This window comes from Amblyomma americanum, chromosome 2 (assembly GCF_052857255.1).
Source record: "Amblyomma americanum isolate KBUSLIRL-KWMA chromosome 2, ASM5285725v1, whole genome shotgun sequence".
NCBI lineage: Eukaryota > Metazoa > Arthropoda > Arachnida > Ixodida > Ixodidae > Amblyomma > Amblyomma americanum.
The window spans coordinates 96,117,735-96,136,682 of record NC_135498.1 but is presented as its reverse complement, the minus strand read 5'-3'; the positions used below and the strand labels follow the sequence as shown (position 1 = coordinate 96,136,682).

Below are 18,948 nucleotides of genomic sequence, written 5' to 3'. Positions count from 1 at the left end.
TAGTTGCAAATAGCGAGAATGCCGCATATTCATCTCTACTTGTACAACCAACAGGAAATTCGAAAACACCGAATTGGAAACCAGACATTGCAACATACGAGAGACGAAACGGCGACTGCATAGCCCGATCATGAACAAAAACGTGTTTTATGTCTTACTAAGCACTTATAGGCGTAACCACACAATGAAGCCTTGAACGAACGAGAACTCAGCTTATTCATATCAATAACTACAACAGGGAAGGAGAAACAAAAGAAATTGCTCAAAACGGACACCCCTGTGCTTTCATTTTTGTTCTTATTCTCCACTTTCTGCTTCTTCCCTGGCTGCTCGTTTATTTCCCGTGCTTCACCATATTGGCTCTCCTGCTTCCACTAGGACGATCCAGAAAAGTAGTGCATTCGTCAGACCTACTTTGTGCTCTATGCGTCTCCATCTATGAATCTGTACGCGTATATTCCGACGCTCACCGCTTTGTTTCAGTTATCCTCGGCCATATGTTTCTTGTTGCTAAAGAAAACCTATATTTTTTTTCTTCTTTTCACTTTTGAGGAACAAGTTTGTTGTCAGTCACTGATATTAAGGTGCGCGATGGCATCGATTAAGCTGCCTAAAGAAGGCGTCTACTCGTCTCCAAGCATCATGCAAAAACCAAATATGTTTACAGTAAGTACCAGTCAGAAGCATCTGGCATAAGCGCTAAACCAGCTCTGCTTGCATTCCTTTGGTTCCAAACAGTACCGATCTCCTCGGAGCGAGCGCTAAACCGAAGCCGGTTGAATCAGCTCCGAACAGCGCCATTGTCTCCTGTACGAGCCCTAAACCGGACACGTTTATACCTGTATGATCTCTGAAAAAACTGACACCAGCGCTAAATCAGAAGGGCACAAAATAGTTTGAGCCCTGTATCAACTTGTCTGCTGCAAATCAGACCGGTATGAAACCCAGGGCCCTCCGCCTCCTCCCCTCCTTCCCCCGCCCCCCACAAAAAAAAATTAGGTGTGGAAGCACTTCGTCACTAGGTCTAACCGGGTATATAAAATTTTTAGTCGCCATCACTTAAACGAGTGGCAGAATCTGCAGACTCGAGCCACCAGCTTTGAAATGGGAATCGAACTTACCGGGAACTCACTCTGAAGCCTCCTGGCAAGAATTGGCCGGAGCTGGCAACTCGGGCTACCAACGCTGAGATGGGAATCGAATCCACCAGGACTCGAATCAGAGGCTCTAATCTTATAGGCCACGCAGGAACGTCCATGTGGCTTGGTTGTAAAGCGAGGTTTTGTATCTATGTTGCTCCTGCCAACTTGGACAGCATACATGACGACGTGGTAGTTGGCTGGTGACATATGGCTGGGTGGATCATTGGATTAGTCAAAATTGACTTGGCCCACCTTCGAAATTTAGGTGGCGCAACCACAAAATAAGAGGGGGAAGTCCTCAAATGTAGATGGAAAGTAAAGATTTCGAAGAGTTCGCACAATACTGCGTTGGGGGAGTCATCATCATTCATCATTTATCATCATTTATTTACTCTTAAGGGCCCCAGGGGGCATTACATAAGGGGGGGGTGGGGGGGCGAACAGTAATCATGTCACAAAGAACAAAATTGGAACATAAACTTAACACATGTAGATACAACTGTGAACACTTCAAAAGATAAAACAAGCAAGTAAGTGAGTAAACAAAAGAAAAAGAAAGAAAAAAGGCCTTCAACAGGAATTATTTGGGGAATAAATGAATTAACATCTGTTTAAATTTTAGGGAATTAACTTCATTCACAACACTGTCTGGAAGGACATTCCACTCGGCTATGGCAGCTGGCAAGAACGAGGAATTGAACGCATTGGTTGAACCATGAATGCGTTGAATACTACGGCAATTATACAAACGTCGCGATGATCTTAAAGGGGGCATAATTAGGCTCTCACGCAGTTGGGGAAAATTGTAATAAAGTTTATGAAATTGACAGAGTCTTGCTATCTTACGACGGGATGCCAAGGAAGGTAAACCAACAGTCAAATCATCTGTCATTTTTTCAGACTCCCGCTAAGCTCGTACGGATTTCTAAAGCACCGAAATATCAATCCCCACACTTGACTGCTCTTCGCAGGTATTCGACAAGGCTCAGAAGCGGTTGCTAATTGGGCCGCTAGCTCCAATAAAACAGCAGTGCTAATGATAATACTAAATCAACTCACTTCAATATTTTCCGTTTGAATAACAACGGATAAATCACACGTTGTCAATACTGAAGAACGGTAACAAAAAGAATGGGTATATTCAACGGACAAGATTACAGCCTTCTTCCGACGACTTTTCGCTGTGCACTGGCCTCTACATCGATTTTACTTTTCACACACTCACGCACACACCGAAGCTCTTTGTCACATCGCCCTTACCTGGCACTGTCTGCGTCCCGACGCCACATGTGCATCTTGGCCGGCACCTCCGGGCTTGGGGAGAGGATCCGCTCACTGGCTTGAACTTTCAGAGTAGGCCGTGGTGTTGACCTAGTGGCTACTTTTTGTGTCGCTGCCAATAAAGAACTGCGTCGTTTCCGTCGGCGTTTCTTTGAGGTTCCCTCAGATGCAGCTGTTTTCTCGCGAGATAGCTCTGGCTTCTATTTTCATATCTTCGTTCAGATTTTCCCTTGTTTCCTGAAGTCAAGCCGCTGCGTTTCCTGTTGCCGCTTCTTCGTGCTTCTGATGTTTCTAATATGTTTTCTTTACAAACAGTACGTGCGTACAGTACAGCTATTGTGAAAGAGGCAGGGACTGAAATGGTAAACTTGAAGGGAAATGGCACAGAATTGGGGGCGTGAAGGAGTGATACTCCCAGTTAAAAAAAGGGCCGCATTCGTAAACACGGCGTCCGCCGAGTCAGCTATTCGTAACACTTTCTTAAGCCTGACGTGTCACTTAGCTGAGTATTTGCAGAACATGTCGGCTGACATGAACGTCGCGTTAGACTACGTAGACCTCGCTTTGTGTAGGATGGAAATAATGGCTGCTATTTCTTAGGAGGAGCTTCACGAAATATTCTCTGTATGTTAGAAGACAGTGGCTGATATTAGCGTAAGCACGGGAATGCCATGAGTGGTTGGCACTCAGAAGCATGGGGTTAATTACTCTTCGACTTCAAAAGAGGAACATTATAGGCAAGCGACGTTTATTCCTTATACATGGACGATCTCAGAGCGTCTCTTGAGCGCCGCTTTGAAAACCACCGGACAACTTTAAGTAGTTTTCAGTTTGTTCTACCTACACACGGCTCTAAAGAGAACTTTGAGTCGGTGCATCCGACTTTTGAATTTTATATGCAGGACACGCAGACAACGCACATTCCTGCGCCAAGCGGAGAGTGACAGATGTGGAATGCAATATGGGAAACAACCAGGGTAGAGCAGACGCCGTGCTACGCCACTGACGCGTTAATGAACAGCGACAAGGTCCTATTTTCGAATGTTGATGCACTGCTCAAGATATTAGCAACGATGCCAGTGACTACTGCCTTATCAGAACGCAGTTCCTCTACATTGAAGAGGGTTAAAACATGCCTTCGGAACCGAACAGGTCAAGAGCGCCTTAACGGGTTAGCCCTGATGTCAATTCATCGTGCTGCAGTTAGCGTTGTCGAAATTATTTCGGCACTTAGGGCAAAACCAAGGCGACTATGGGTTACAGCGTGACCGATACGATATTGCATTCCAAACCAAAAGTAGAATTAGGTGAAGAAAAAAAAGAAACAAACGTAGCGGTTTTTTGTGATTAATATCCCACACACATAAAGGTGTAGTAGTGCTTATGCTAATGCTTATCTGTAGCAGTGCATACATCGCTAAGGTGTTCCTTCTTTGTGGCGAATATTTACAGTTATGTTTGCTTTGCTGTGCATTTTTTTGTCCTTTAAATTGTAAGTTGTATGTTTAGTTTTCACGGTGCGTATATGCTTCGTACCAGCTGCTTCTGTGTAACTCTGCAATGGTACTTAAGAAGTAATATACAATGCCACACTGAAATGAAGCTCTGTTTCCTGTTTCTTTGTTGTACTATTATAAGTTTAATGAAGCCAGATTAAACAATTTGGTTACGATTTTGTGTGAAATAGAATAGGAAGGTCTCGGTTTTGTAGTCGACTTTTAGTATTTACCTGCCCGCTTTTTTCATATAACTGTATAAACGACCATGTTCTAATAAACGGCTACCGAGTATGAAAATTCGCATGGGTCAGTCATTATAGTGAGGGGCGTACCTCACAAGTACACCAGACAAGCTTTGTTTTTATTCACGCTTGCATTAGCAAATTGCCGCTCCCTCAGTATTAAAAAACGAAAATTTTGTTCGGTTCCCCTCTCCCCGAAAGAAAATCCAGGCTACGTGCCTGATGAAACCTGTTTCTTGAGGTAAAACTTGGTGTGATTGCATATAGGAATGTATATAGGTGAGAGAACCATGTCTGTTTCATTGGAAGAATGCCCAGGCTGCTATCCCACGTAGTACGACAGCGGACTGCATGCCATGTTATACTCCGTCTACGAAATAACCCTCCAAGCCGCAACAAAGGCAGCCATTTTAATAACATGCTTTAGTTCGAAAAGTTCCTTCCCACCGAGCGCAATGAACAAGACTCAGGCACTGGACTAGGGCATTATTTCTGGGGTCAAAGAGTCATTTTAGCGCTGTGTCATCTACGGAATGCTGATTGCAATAAATCGGCTAGCTGTCGATTTCACTTGTGGGATCTTTTTATTTTTTGCAGCGGAAATTATGAAGAACACGCGAATATAATTAAGTGCGCTGTTCAGCGCAAATTCCTTCCCAAGGTGGTATGTAAGCGGCAGGAACAACAGAGGATGCTGCTGAACTTTCACTTGACAACATGAATGTTGACTCAGGTATGGCAGTTGGCTAGACCTGATTTCACCTGACATTACTTCGTTTGTGCGATTAATGATGCCGACATCGTAGGACCACGATCTCATAAGGCTCAAGGTACCATTACTTCGCGCCTACCAGGAATTTGCTCAAGACGATGACGAGAAGGTAGACATGCCGCCAATTTGCGTGAGTGCTTTAATTGCGATTATTTATATCACGACCCTAAAGCAGGATGCTACGAGAGCGCATTGATAGGATCAGCTTCGAAGATGCAGGTCCTCATAGCGAAATTGTTTTCAGAAATGAATGCCACTTGTTTCCTTCGTTGTATTTTTGGCTGTTTTCGATGTAAAGTCAGCTTACTATGAACTTCAAATACAAAGAACACAATAAAAACGCCCTCCTGGTTCGTAACAAGTGCTCTGAAATGCACACTATGCCGCAGCCCGCCGCGGCAGCGACCTGACTCGCTGCCATTTTAGCCAAGCAAGCCACCGCCGCCGGTGCTCTCGTCATAACATAAACAAGCCGTGCGTTAACTAGCACGTAGAGTCTTGGCGCAATATCGAGGTCTATGCGGCTGTTACGTTCCCGCCTGCGAGGAGTCCGTCACAAAGCAACCAAATTTGTTGCTATCTACGGGTCCTGCTGAAGCGAGGAGAATTGAGCCAACCAGGCGGTAACCTGGCAAAACATTCATTATTTCTCTTCCTGAAGGCGAAACTGGGAATACGCTCACCGCTGGCTTTTAGGAGATCTGGTTGACCGTGAGGCAGGTTGGGGCTTCACTCCGCTCATCTTGTGTCGGCGGGCCGCGGCAGCTTCAGCTCTCCCGTGGTCTGCCTCTGTTCCCGACACCCGGCTCTCATCTTCCTTATCCGTTCTTCGCTTCAAACACCGCAACCCTCTGCAGCTTCTCTTTCTCCCTCGAGGTCTTCGTCTCCCAATGGATTTTTGCCGTCGCTGTTCCTGCAGCCGGCCAAGGACGAGCGCCAAATTCCAAGGAAGCCACGGTGAGACGACAGTGGCCTCATGTGGATGTGTTGGGGGAGATCAGGGTTACCTAGCAGGGCAGCGCTTTCCTGCAGCCAGCGTCTTGCCTCCTCTGCTGCCAGCGGCCGACCTCCTCCGCCACTTCGAGCTGTTACGCACTTTGTAGCGTCCACTGCTGATTGCGCCGCCTGCCGGCGCTCACGCACGCACACATAAACGTGCTCGTCTGCCCGCGCAAGAACAAACGGCAGGGAATCTGCGGTGAGTATCGGGCACCAAACGTGGCCTCTCGTCTTGTTCTTTCTAGCTCTCTGTGGCCCTCTGTCCTCTATAGCCGCCACATTCTACACCAGCGCATTCGCAAGCATATAGGGGCCTATAATTCTGAAGATAGGCGTAATGTCACTGGGCACAGTCCGCGGATTGAGTTCTTGTAACCCTGATTGCGAGAAATGCGCTGGTCGCTTTGATTCAGTCCTTCACACTGGTCCAGCGTCGATGGCGACGGAGCTGGAACAGAGAGACGTGCTAAAAAATTGAGGCACGTTTAAGTTTCGCGTTTAAAAGTGAAACACGACAGCGTGTTGCAGCGCTGCCAGGGAGTACATGCACGGAACGTCATCGCCCATGCGTCGCGACGCCTGGCCCGTTGGGCAAATCGCTCGGAGTCTCTAGGAGGCCTCTGAAAACGGCCCATCCGCCGCCCGCAGAGATCACGAACGGACTGCAGTGACGCTGCTCGCTGCTGTATACTATCTGGACGCCTCCGGCCCTCACAATGGGGGATGACACCCGGTTGCGGCATTTCGCAACAGCCACAAAGTTAATGGCCTCACCCTCAGAGCCCGCAGTTCAACACACGCAGAAGTCGCGACTGCTCTCGCGGCTTCACATTCAGATTCAATATAGATAATCACCGACTCACGAGGGGCCGGTCGGAACGTCGCACAAGGCTGGAGTCCCTTCCTAAGCAATCTAATCTACCTAAATTGCATACGGGATACAGACCCCGCACACCGTTACCTATATGGGCCCACGATCATCAGAGGTTGGCCGGAAACTAGGCAGCAGACGCAGCCGCCCGCGCACTGTCTCACCGGGCGGTTTTCTCCCCCCCCCCCCCACTCGATCAGGAATCCGATTTTAATCTGGTCTATACTTTCAAAGATATGAATGCATATTATCGAGATAGTCATCGCGTTTATCCCTGCCCATGTAAAGGCTTCAAGAAGGCCGATGAGCGGCTCCTTCTCCGCCTTCTCCCCGAAACATTGCTGTGCCCAGCAGCCATAAAACGCTTTCACCCCTCCTTTAGCGACAGCTATCCGCACTATAGAGCGGTGTCTTCTGACACCTATCACATGGTGTGGGTCTGCCCCTCCAGCCCGGCTATTTCCCCCATCCCCAACAAAACCAGGGAGAACTGGAAGGCGACCTTGCACGGCTGCCACGACTTACAGGCCCAACAAGCCTTAGTCGGGCGCGCCTCGGCGGTGGCCACCGCCACTGGGATCCCAACCTAGGGACCCCCATCTAGTATTTGTAAGCATCGGTCTCTTAGGGGCTGATTCAAGCATACCTCCGGTCCCTTCCTAATAAAGGTTTTCACCACCACCACCACCACCCCTGAATTGGCCATTGTGTATCTCCGTTGTGATTGCGATTTTAGAGGAAAGGAAAGGTGCAGTACCTGTCTCACATATCGGTGGACAGCTCAACACCGCCGTGAGGGAAGGGAGGAAGTTTTGAGTGAAAGAGTAAAGACAAGGACAGGTCGTATTGGAGGTCTGCGTATTAGCATTAGTAGTAGAAAATATTTTATTCAGGAAGTGAACAACAGATTTTCTTGCTGAACGCATGAGTGGCAGCCCCTAGTGCGGGACGCCATTGAAGATGGCAGCTGCCCGGGCGCGCGCCAGCAAGGAGATTTGAGTTTCCATGGCGGAGCAGCTGAGCAGGTACTGCTCAAAGATCAGTTTAGTAAGGACGGGAAAGACATGAGAAAGAGAGGGGACCGACGGGGCACGAACCCACGATGTGAAAGGGGCCGGCAAGGACCTTACAAGTCGGGCATGTGCCAGAGATTTCCGGCAAGAAGTGTCGAAGTGACCACCGGACTAAGGAAAGCATTAGTTTGAAGGCGGCGTAGTAGTCGTTCGTCCGCTTTCGCCAGACAGCCGGCAGTATCAGGGTAGAGTCAGCGCTAAGTTCTATAATCACGCAGAATATCTTGGTAGCGTGTGAAGCGTGAGTTGCCAGTATCTTATTCTGTACAACGAGGGCAGCGGCCCGGAGGAGAGAAGTGCGGGCAGCGAAATTCGGTGCCTCGTTGCCAGGAAGACCTGTGTGGCTTGGGGTCTAGTCTGTTCTGATGAAGTGACGGTCGAAACGCCAGGAGGCGGCACGAAGGAGATGAGCCGCCAGCGGGGCGATGGATCCCTGTATGTTTCGAGTTTAGGCTGAGTGGGAGTCTGTCAAGATAGTTTAGGCGGCTAAAGCGATGGAAACCTCTTCTGCATGAGTTAGTGTCGGCTCTAAAAGAGAGGCCATCGACGTGGTTACCCTGTGTGATCACAGCGGCCATGAAGAGATCTCAGAGATAAGAGCCCGAGACGTCGACGTAGAATACGCCGGGGCGATCGGAGTGGTGCGCCCGCAGGGCAACAGCACGCGCTTGCTCACGACCGGGCTCTTGTTCGGGGTTCACCTTACGGGGGAGTGGTTGCACCCATAACATATGACGCCAAAGTTCCGCTACCGGAGAGGGAGGGACCGGGTCATAGTTTTGGTTGAGCCCAAGTCTGTATAGCAGGCGACGCCCGGAAAGCATGTGCGACAGACGATTGAGTCTGTCTCCGTTGGCGCAGCATTCGTTCACCGCAACAGCACACAGACACATACATCGCAGGCGCTCAGGCGGTATGGCTTCCACAACATCGCAATTGTTGAAACCCGCTCAATACATGATGCACACAGGTCCGGTCGCCGCTACCTGCCCGTTTGAAGCCCGAGAAGGTCTCGAAGGTTGCACACCACCGCTTCCGCCCACAGGGGCGAAACCAGCGTGTTATCACCGGGCTCAACGTTCGGACCAGTTTACGTCAGTTGACGTCCGGTCCCCGAAATCCAAATCTACAACCCCTGTGCCAGATCAGTGCATGTTAAAGAACCGCAGGTCTCCGAACTTACCGAAGCCTTCCAATATGGCATCCCTCATAGCCTGAGCCAATCTGGAACGTACAACTTCATGGACCTAAACTCAAACCGAACACGGACATAATATTAACTATCGCACCTCAGCGCAAGCTATTCGCATTCACTTTCATCTCTGCAAGATAGATGGCGCTATGCGAAACATTTATGCAAGACTTTTATTGGAGTGCACGTGGTGCATTTTAGCCGCCGCGGTGGCTCAGTGGTTATGGCGCACGGCTGCTGACCCGAAAGAGAATGGTTCGATCCCGACCACGGCCGTCTCATTTTGATTAAGGCTAAATTGTGGAGGCCCGTGTACCCTGCGCTGTCAGTCCAAGCTAAAGAACCTCAGGTGGTCCAAATTTCGCAGCCCTTCACTACGGCGTCCGTCACGCCCCGGGACGCTTTGGGACGTTGAACCCCCTAAACCAAACAAAAACATGACGCATTTTGCAGTTATAGTTCACGTTATGCGTAACCTAGTATAGTAACACATTTCCCAAGCTCAGAGGGATGGAGGAAGAATAAAACCATAGTGTATCTGTACCCTAAGACACCAGGCGACATAACGCAAGAAGGTGAGTCTACAGAGAACGGGGACACTACGCGCTATGGCCAGATCGAGCAGACGACGAAGAGCAGCAGCGGCGCATGTATTACCCACTGCGACCCTCCGGTAGCGACTGTAGCTTGGGGAATCTGCGGTGTGGGACTGGTGGACACGTCTGCACAAACTGCCGTCTCGTAGCCCACAACAGTCACTTCGCACACCGGAGCTATAGATCATCACTAAGGCTGTACCTGAATGCACCAACCACCAGAAGCACCGACTGCCGCTGCCGCGCAGCACGACCGCGGAGCGCGGAACCGCATTCCGAACGCGACAAGAAGCTGTTTGAAGCAGTCCAGCAATCCATAAAAGAGCGCCGCAATGTGCGCGTGAAACGGAGCGGGGTGTACACACCCGACGGTCCATCGTAGGACCGACTAAGAGTATAAGACGACCAACGCAGGTTGCAGCGTAATGGACACAAATAGGCGGAGGAAGGAAGCCGAACGCGAGGCGCTCCTTGTGGCGGCCGCATAGCTGGGTAGCAGCTCGGTTGCAGGAATATGGGAAGCTGATGGAGCCGCAGCGAGCACGGCCACGCTGAAGTATGTCCATGGACGGTCGTCAGCGAAATCGGCTTGCCGAGCTGAAGCTGCGCGGGAAACGATGTGGTCCCACGAGAGGGGCACCATGGCTGGCATGAGCTGGCAAAGAGGCTAGAAGATCAAGATGGGCGATGCCGCCGGCCGATGGGGGAAATTCCGATCTCCGCAGTGTGTGCCACACGACGGTTCCAACGTGTCTCCCATGTGGCACCACTCATGCAAACATGCTTCTGAACGGCGCACAACTCCGATCAAACCACACGCAGGCGTTTTCGCCGCTTTTAAGTAAAGCGTTCTGTGAATGCATTCCCAGCAGTGTCGTGCCCTAGCTTCGCAAACTATACGCGTAGAGTGGTTGCTACAGAACCGATCGAAACAGATCACTTAACTTCATATACTGCTCTTAAAGGGACACTGAGGAGAACTCTGTGATTTTTTTTTTGTTAGCAAAATCTGATAGTTCGGCATTTCATGGCTCTGTTGCCGCTTGTCCGGGCGCGAAAGATGCATTTATTTCAAAGAAATTTGGATTCGAAGATGAAAAAGTTTTTCCCGCCGCTCAGATTCAAACTCAGGGAACTCTTATGACGCCATGGCAACTCTTATGACGTCTCACAACGGAGTGACGTGATACGTGACGTAAACGCAGACTCCGTGATTTCTGGCGGCTAGCGGTGCGGTGCGCAACCTTCCTTTGCCAGCCTCAGAGATTCGTGGTTTCCATGAAGTAATGAAAATTCCTCTAAGGTGGCGCCTCTTGTCCTAGGAAGTCATCACGCTTGTACTTGCGAGATTGGCCTGTGGCGGCGACACCTGTATTTTGGTTCTTGCTATTTTCTATATTACAAGAGATTTATTTTCAGTAAGAGTGGCGTTTTTGTGATCAGGAGCTGCTATTCTATCGATACAAGCCAACTTCAATTTCTCCTCAGGGTCCCTTTAACATAAGTACGTGACTCACCAATTTGACTATTATGTCTCCACACGAGACACACTGCATATCCAATCGCCACAGCAAAAGGTGCAATCGAGAACTGTCGGACAAGCAGCTACGCTCGCCGATGAGAGTAGCCATACGGCCATAATTTCCTCCCCGTGACGATACACAGGAAGCCAAACTGTAGTACGCTGTTTTTCGTTTGTCGTGGTCGCTATTCGGAAAATTCACTTGCACAGCACACTTGAAGTGTGTATATTGTTTAAGAGCTTGGTGTAAACTGCAAGTTCCATATTAGAAGGATGACTTGATTGTTTCAAACACCACCAGTGCAATTCAGGTTCAGGCAAGTTTGAAGTCACACCATCACTCGAGAACTGTAAACAAACAAAATAGCAGATTTCACGAAACGTGACTGTACAAGAACAACAATGAGTCGGTGGTTGGCACTAAGAAAATGAAGAGCCCTGCTTAATAGGTAAGGTTCCAGCTACTGCCGACGCGTTTCGAATGGAACGAAAGCAACTGCCACCTCCGTACAGGTGATTCGCGAGATTTCAAGCGATTTCGAGGCACAGATTGAACGGGCGGTGCAAATCTGCATGAGTCTGATTGCAAAGACCGTAATCAGCACTAAGTTGTTTGAATGAGGGTACGGATTGCATTTGTTGGTTAGTTAAGCGTGCGCCCAGTCTACTCACACATGTGCATAAATAATATGGAACCTAGTTGATATAGCTGATCCAAAACAGTGTCCACTGAATAAAATTTCTTGGGGAGTTAGCCAGAATTTATTTCAGTTTCAAAAGTGAATGAAACCAGGGGATGCACTTTTTGTACCTCGTCACCCGCCGCAAAAGACTTGATGACAGCATGTTTCATATATCTTATTCATATATGCAAGGGAGTTCATATCTGGAGCATGAGAGCAAAATTAGCACGTCTATTGAAATTCCTTTTTTGAAAGATTCGTGTGTAGTTTGAACTTTCACTCGCCGTTGCACAGCATTAAGCGGATTTTCTCTCTCTCCACTTGGGCGACGTACCCATTGGGTAACGGGGCTACACGCGCAGCGAGCAGCCCGAAGCCCTACCCTTTTGCATAGTATTGGTCAGCAGGGGAACGTGGGCGTCCTTGTCTACACAGTAACACAGCAGCTAAGTTATAGCGCTGATTAACCTGCAGAATGATTCCTGCGCAGGTGCCGTTTCAAAATCTGTGTTATGGCTAACCCCAGGCTTCTAGGATTTATTGGCGGCGCGCCAGCCCAAAGTGGTCCAGCACTAGGCCAGACGAAAGCAAGAACCCTTTGTATCACCGGTGAAGCCTTAAAGGTTCTCCACGTTCTTATTCAGTTCTTCCCCTTGATATCACAATTTATCTATTTTTTTAAAAAAGCCGCATTTTTATAACGATTATTCGGCCCATGAGAGAAATTTTATCAGCTAGTTCAAAATAATGACCGTTAGCAGGTCATAATCAAGGCACCTGGCAACCGCGGGACCCAGTAACCGGATTCCGCTTTTGATATTTGTGCTCTTTTATGGACGTCATCGGAAGTTTCGGAGGCGCTGCTTAAATCTAGGGACTGTCGCGAATTTGAAACGCCTCCTCAGCTGCAGAAGAGGAACACTATAGCGTGGAGGTTCGAACAAGACGACAGATCAAACAAAATAAAACGAAGCCATGTTTACAATTCAAAGATAAAGAGCCAACAAGAAATGAAAACTCAATGAAAAAAATTGGCTGTGGCTTAGCTCGGCTATGTCAGGATACACGTAGCGAGAGGTACGTTTCCCTGGCCGAGCTTGTTGTGGTCACTATATGTTTAGCAATGAGAGACATTAGGTACACATATCTTTTATTCATTTTCCTTGACACAGACGGACACTGCCGGATGATCTGTGAAGTAACATGCAGCGGTCTCTATTCTCTCTATACAGTATTTCGATTTGGTAGAGTCTCTTTCGTACACAAGATCTACAGTAGTTTCCCATTGTGTAGTCTGTACGTAAAGGTCCTGAGCTAAATTAAAGTCACTTTTCTTTCAGGCGACAACCTCAGGATCGGAAGAGTTAATCGTGTCTTGTCTGTACCGCCGTTTACCAGCGGCTGGATTCTCCTTTCCTGAATGCATGTCACACGTTGGGATGCAGACTCCCATTACATCTCTGCCTTATATTCGTAATGCTGCGCATGCGACACGCGGTTTGGGTGATAGAGTAGCGTGCGGCGAGGCGGCGACGGCGCGCGGCGCATCTGTGGGGTCTCTCTGGTTACCATGGTATCGGCGCATGCGCACAACTGTGCTCATCCACCGGACGTCACGCGCGGCTCCGACGCGGCGATGGCTAGCGCACGCCGCGCCTTCTGCTCCTCTCCGGTTGCCATCGTAACGGGGCATGCGCACAAATGGCCTCTCCCGGCCACCGTGAAATGCTCGACTGGTAGCCCAGTGTAGCTCTTGCTACAAAACACACACTCAACACGCGCGCAAAACTACAGGTTCAAAGAAAGTGTTCACCAGATCTTGAGCGTCCCAGAGGAGACGCCAGGGCGGACACGGGTGGATGAAAGGGCGACACGGGCGACAGAGCGAACGCGGGTGAATGAACAGCGACGCGTCGCTGGCGTTGCGTCGAAGGAAGCGGTGGAAGAGAGCCAGGCGGTAGTAGGAGTGGAGAGGACCACAGGAAGATGCCGGTTGACTTCCGTCATCAGCCCCAGGAACTTGCTTACAGCAGGAGAAGCATAGCCCGGACCCGTCGACGGCATCCCGAAACGCCGTAGGCATAGTGCAGGCGATCTAAGCAGGTTTGCGTCGGTGCTCCAAGGGAGGTCCACGGCAGCACGGGCCCAACGTCTGACGGCTCCCACCTCCCCGCTTGAATGCCACGACCTCGGCTGCGCTGTCTCCCTTTACACTTCGGTTTTCTGACACGTCAGCTCTCCACTCCTCGTGCTCGCCACGCTCTTCGTTGTCGTCGCCTTGCAAACACCATTCGCCAGTGCACACGCGCAACGCTGTGCTTCACGTGTAGCGCTCCGCTGTCGACACACCGCTCTCAACGCGCCACACAAAAAACTCCAGAGGATTTGTTGCGCAACTCACAGGGACGCAGAGCTTAGGTATGCTGCAAAAAAGAAACTTTGTCGCTCCAATCCACGCTGAGAAGGTATTCGGAGAGCGATGCTATGCTTATTGCATTCAATTTTTAGCCTGGCAGAAATTGGGGAACGCTTAAGCTTCGTCTTAGGAACGGGACGCGACAGCGTGTTGCAGCGTTGCCAAGGAGTCTACGGAAGGCCATTGTCCGTTGGGCGCACGCCTTTCCCTTTGGACAATTTAAGGAAAGGAAATGACGTCTGCCTCACATATGTCGGTGTACAGCCAAACCGCGCAATAAGGGAAGAAAAATGAATGCATGAATGAATGAATGAATGAATGAATGAATGAATGAATGAATGAATGAATGAATGAATGAATGAGCTGTTCATTTAGAAAGGGAAGCTCAAGGCCTTTTTTTGCTGAATTGGGTTGTTAAGAAAGGGAAAAGTAGGGGTCTATTGATACATGAAGGAGCGGCATGGGTGGTCTAGCTATGCTTTACACTGCTTTGTAGAGGCCAATTTTTTCAGAATATTTTCTCATTTCTTCCCAAATGCCGTTCTCTCCGGCTTTGGTCAATGCACGAAGTTCCTCGCCATCGGTGGGAAAGCCATGCCTAGCGACGAGGTCGTCGCGTCCCTTGCGGAGCTCTGAACAATGGCAAACTAGGTGGTACAGGTCAGCACGACACACACAGCAACAGTACGGGCACTTCACAACCTTAATATGGCCCCTTTGATGCAAGCGAGGGCCGGTAAGCCATTTACGGATGATGTTTTGAGTGTATAGGCGGCATCGGCGTTGATCGTATTAATAAAGATCTGCTCATGCCGTGTGAGAGCAGCTGGGGTATCAAGATAACCCGGTGGTGTAACGTCCCTAAGTCGTGCACAGCTCCTTTGTTTCGCACGCTCTAGACTGCACGTTAGAACAGCCAAGTTGTTGGACATACCAGCAGGCCGTCGGTAATGGCGGGGTATTCCAGCGCAGGAATGAACAATACTCTCCCGAGCCCCGTTGAGAGCGAACTGGTTCCCGTCGTCATCGCCCTTGTGTCCAGGTATCCACCTGAGGCGGATGCGCACGTTGCGTGCTGAGAGGGTTCTGATTACAGAAGTAATCTACTCTCAATTGGGTCGGTCAAGAATGATTTGTGGAGCTCTTGTACAGCTTCATGTGAATCAGAGAAAATTCTGTTTTTGCGCGACATGTCAGTTCGTAGCAATTGATTGCCGACCAGAACGTTTTCCAACTGCAGTACAGTGCCGTATATAGCGAGAAGCACCCCTTCCTTTATGCAGCCATCGGGTGCACGAATAGTACGGCAGCCGTTGAAACTGAGATTCTCACGGCTGCGCCATGCCACTGATATGGCGCCGTCTTTCATGGATGCATCTACGTATATGTCCTCCTCATCTTGTTCTCTATCAGCGGCCGTGTGGCAAGCTAGGTGGAGCCGGGCCGCCGTATGCGCTCTGGGTGGAGCCGTACGTCTGTAGCCGCCGAGGTACGGACAAAGCTAAGGCGGAGCCGGCAGTACTTCATAATCAACCGGTGTCGAGAGTTGGCGCTCCCAGCGTTCCAAAGCGCGTCCCTATATCGAGCAAGTCCTGCGTGTTTCGTGCCGAGTTAAAGCTTTCTCAATGACTTGGTGTATAGGAGTAAGGCCCGCCGCTTCCTCAAGAGCCGTGATGCGCGCATGTCGTGGTAGACCTGTTATGGTGCGTAACGTGGCACTGTGCAGACCAGCTAGGGCTTCGTGGATTTTCGTGGTCAGTTCGTACCAGGGGGCGCCGTAGTGAATCTTCCAAACTGCTACAGCGCGAGCCAGTGTCTGACAAGCCTTCTGCCTTGCACCACCGTACTTGTTTGACATAAGAGCGATGAGATGTAGGGCACTCTTCCAGGTGCTCTTGAGTCGTTTGATCCAAGCACCAGGACTGTTACAGGTGCTGACGGGCACACCGAGAAGCTTGAGTTATCCATTATGAAATGTGAGCACCTGGCCTGGCATGAGAAGATGCAGCTGTTGGGACAGGTTGGTACAGTCCGGCATCAATGCTGAGAAATTCAGTCTTGTCAGGTGCCAGTTCAAGGCACAGCTCTGTTCATGAGGTCTCCAGGCTATGCACCGCTGCCGCCTGCTGCTCGGCTTGCATGAGATCGACGGACTTAATATCATTGGCCTCGACCAACACTGCTACGTCGTCCGCGTAGACCGCGAATATGGCTGCACTGTCTTGTTCTGGGACTCTTGCTGCCTTCGCCATCGCCAAGTTAAACAGTAAAGGGCCGAGGATTGAGCCCTGAGAAACTGTTCTGTCGAGGTAGTATGTGTGATGGGTGCAGTCTTGGGTACCACAGTTGAGACGTACTGGTCTGCTCTGGAGAATGTTCCGTATCTATTTCAGCGCCCGTTGACTGGGGTAGGCCTGGGCAAGCTCCGCAAGGATGACGTTTTGATCGACGTTGTCAAAAGCTTTTCTCATGTCGACCGCGAGGACGTAATCAGGCACGAGGTTCAGGAAGTTCAATTAATGGCTCCCCGAAGCAGCCATATGCAATCTTGTGTACTCAAATTGGGGCGAAGGCCGGTTTGCGCAGGGTGGCAGCAAGTTGGGGTGTATTCCAGGTAATGTTGAATCCTATTTTTGATCTGTCGCTCAATCAATTTGCTGACAGCTGAAGTGAGAGCAATTGGTCTGAGGTTGGAAATGATGGAAGGATCTTTTCCAGGCTTTGGCATGGGGTGAACCAGTGTTAGTTTGAGTTGCTTCGGCACATTCCCTGTCTCCCATGAGCTATTTACTTTTTCTAGGAGCTGCGCTTTGGCGGCATCACTAAGATTTCCAAGCATCTGCTAGGTGACGCCGTCGTGCCCTGGGGCCGAGTGGCTCTTTCCTTGAGCGAGCGCCACCAACAGTTCCCCTTTTGTGAACGGATTGTCAAGTTCGGGATCTAGCATAGACACAGTAACGGGAAGAAGGTTATCAGGAGGCTGGTCTGCAGCGTGCGGAAAGAAAGTCCGGATAAGTTGCTCCTCTACCCAGGACATCTGTTGTTGTAAGGAGAGCTCTGCGAAAATAGAAGCCTCATTTTCTCTTTTCCAGCCATGCTTCTTCAAAGGGCCCATTGTTTACGGAGCCCTTCTTGCCGCATCTCAGCGCAGACGTGGTGCCAGTTTTTTCCGTCTAGGCGAAGTGTGTTGTCGCAGATTGTATTGTAGTGGAGACGAAGTTTTAGAAGATCCTTGTGGCGCTTGCCGAGTGTACGGTAGCGGTTCGTGAGGTCAGAGGCACGTTTCCGCAGTTGGACTACGTGGTTTTCGAGATGAGTGGTTGTGTCGCTACATTATATTTCTTCTGTCGCCATCGCTTTAGCTATAGTAACCTCATAGACAAATTGTTGGAACTATATCATTTAAAATGTTTAGAATATTCACGAAAGCGCTGCCAGTCAAGTGAGGGCAACGTCTTCTTGGCTCAAAGCCGCTTGTTCTTGACACGGATGGCAATGGGGAAGTGATCACTGTTCCATGTTGTATCTAAATTTTTCCAGTGTTTTTCCGCGCCAGGGGTTGCAAGAGTAAGGTCCAGTGTAGTGTCCGCTTGTGTAGCGTGGAAGCCGACACGCGTGGGCACATGTGGCTCGTTTCAAAAGCTTAAGTTAGAAAAATCCATGGCTTCTTCGAGACGACGCCACCTGCAGTCGGTCGTGGAGTAGCCCCAAAGGACGTTTTTGGCATTTAAGTCACCGCCAACAATAACTGGACTGTGGTGATCGGTTGCAATCAGTTGTTGAAGTCATTCATATTTGCCCGCCCTGAGCGTTGTGGTAAGAAGCCTGTAGTACACAGGCACAAAAATTAATTTTTTACGGCTCGGAGACCTCACTTTTACAATGATGACCTCTCGATATTCATTGCTGGCTCCAGGAAGGCGGATATGCGTCGCCTCGCAATCTGTGTGTATGAGGACTTCAGCCTGACTAATTACTATAACTTCAGTCGTGTCCTTTGCCTTATGCTCTATAGCAGGATTTGTGAACACCCTGTACCGTGGAAGGGTACATAGCCCTCGCGTTTCTTGAAGCAGGATGGCTAACAGTTTGCACATTTTAATCCAAGATTTGATAGCGCCGTTTTGGTGAAAGCTCCGGGAATTCCACTGTATAATGGTAGTCTCCCCGAGCTCCATTATGAAGAGGGTTGTTGAGCTTGGGCCGTTCGTTTAGACTGGGCGTTCTTTTTTGCGTGGAATGTCACACTGCTTCTTACTAAGGAGAATTTCAACGTCTGATGCCAAAAACTTCATGGTTTGCTCGAGTGCGGCAAACTGAGACTTGGTCTTGTTGGAGGACATTGATTTCTTTTTGAATCTCACGTGTGGCCTCGTATTTCATTTGCGCTGCTGTTTGTGAGAGCTGTGTCACCGAAACAATGGTGCTTTGCTTGCTGCGTGTTTTTTTTTTGTTGACATTTATACGCGCGCTTCTAGATCTGCTCGATCTTGCGACGGACCTGCTTAACGATGAGAGCGATCAATCACTTTTCCTGGTTGACTGGGATTTTAGAGACTGAATCTCTGCGCGCAGCTGTGCTATCTCCTGCCGATGAGCGTTGACGAGGTTACTCCCTTGTACAACATTAACTTGACTATTACGAGCCAATTTTGAGAGT

General features: G+C 49.5%; 1 protein-coding gene across 1 annotated transcript in view; it reads left to right on the top strand.

The window, feature by feature from the left end:
- Window positions 1-5,138, top strand: part of LOC144121640 (caspase-3-like) — a 30,468-nt gene extending 25,330 nt beyond the window's left edge. The window contains exon 8 of the mRNA XM_077654950.1: window positions 3,326-5,138. Coding sequence (XP_077511076.1) covers window positions 3,326-3,404 — 79 coding nt within the window. The 3' untranslated portion in view covers window positions 3,405-5,138. The remainder of the gene's footprint in view (window positions 1-3,325) is intronic.
- The last annotated feature ends 13,810 nt before the right edge of the window (window positions 5,139-18,948 follow it).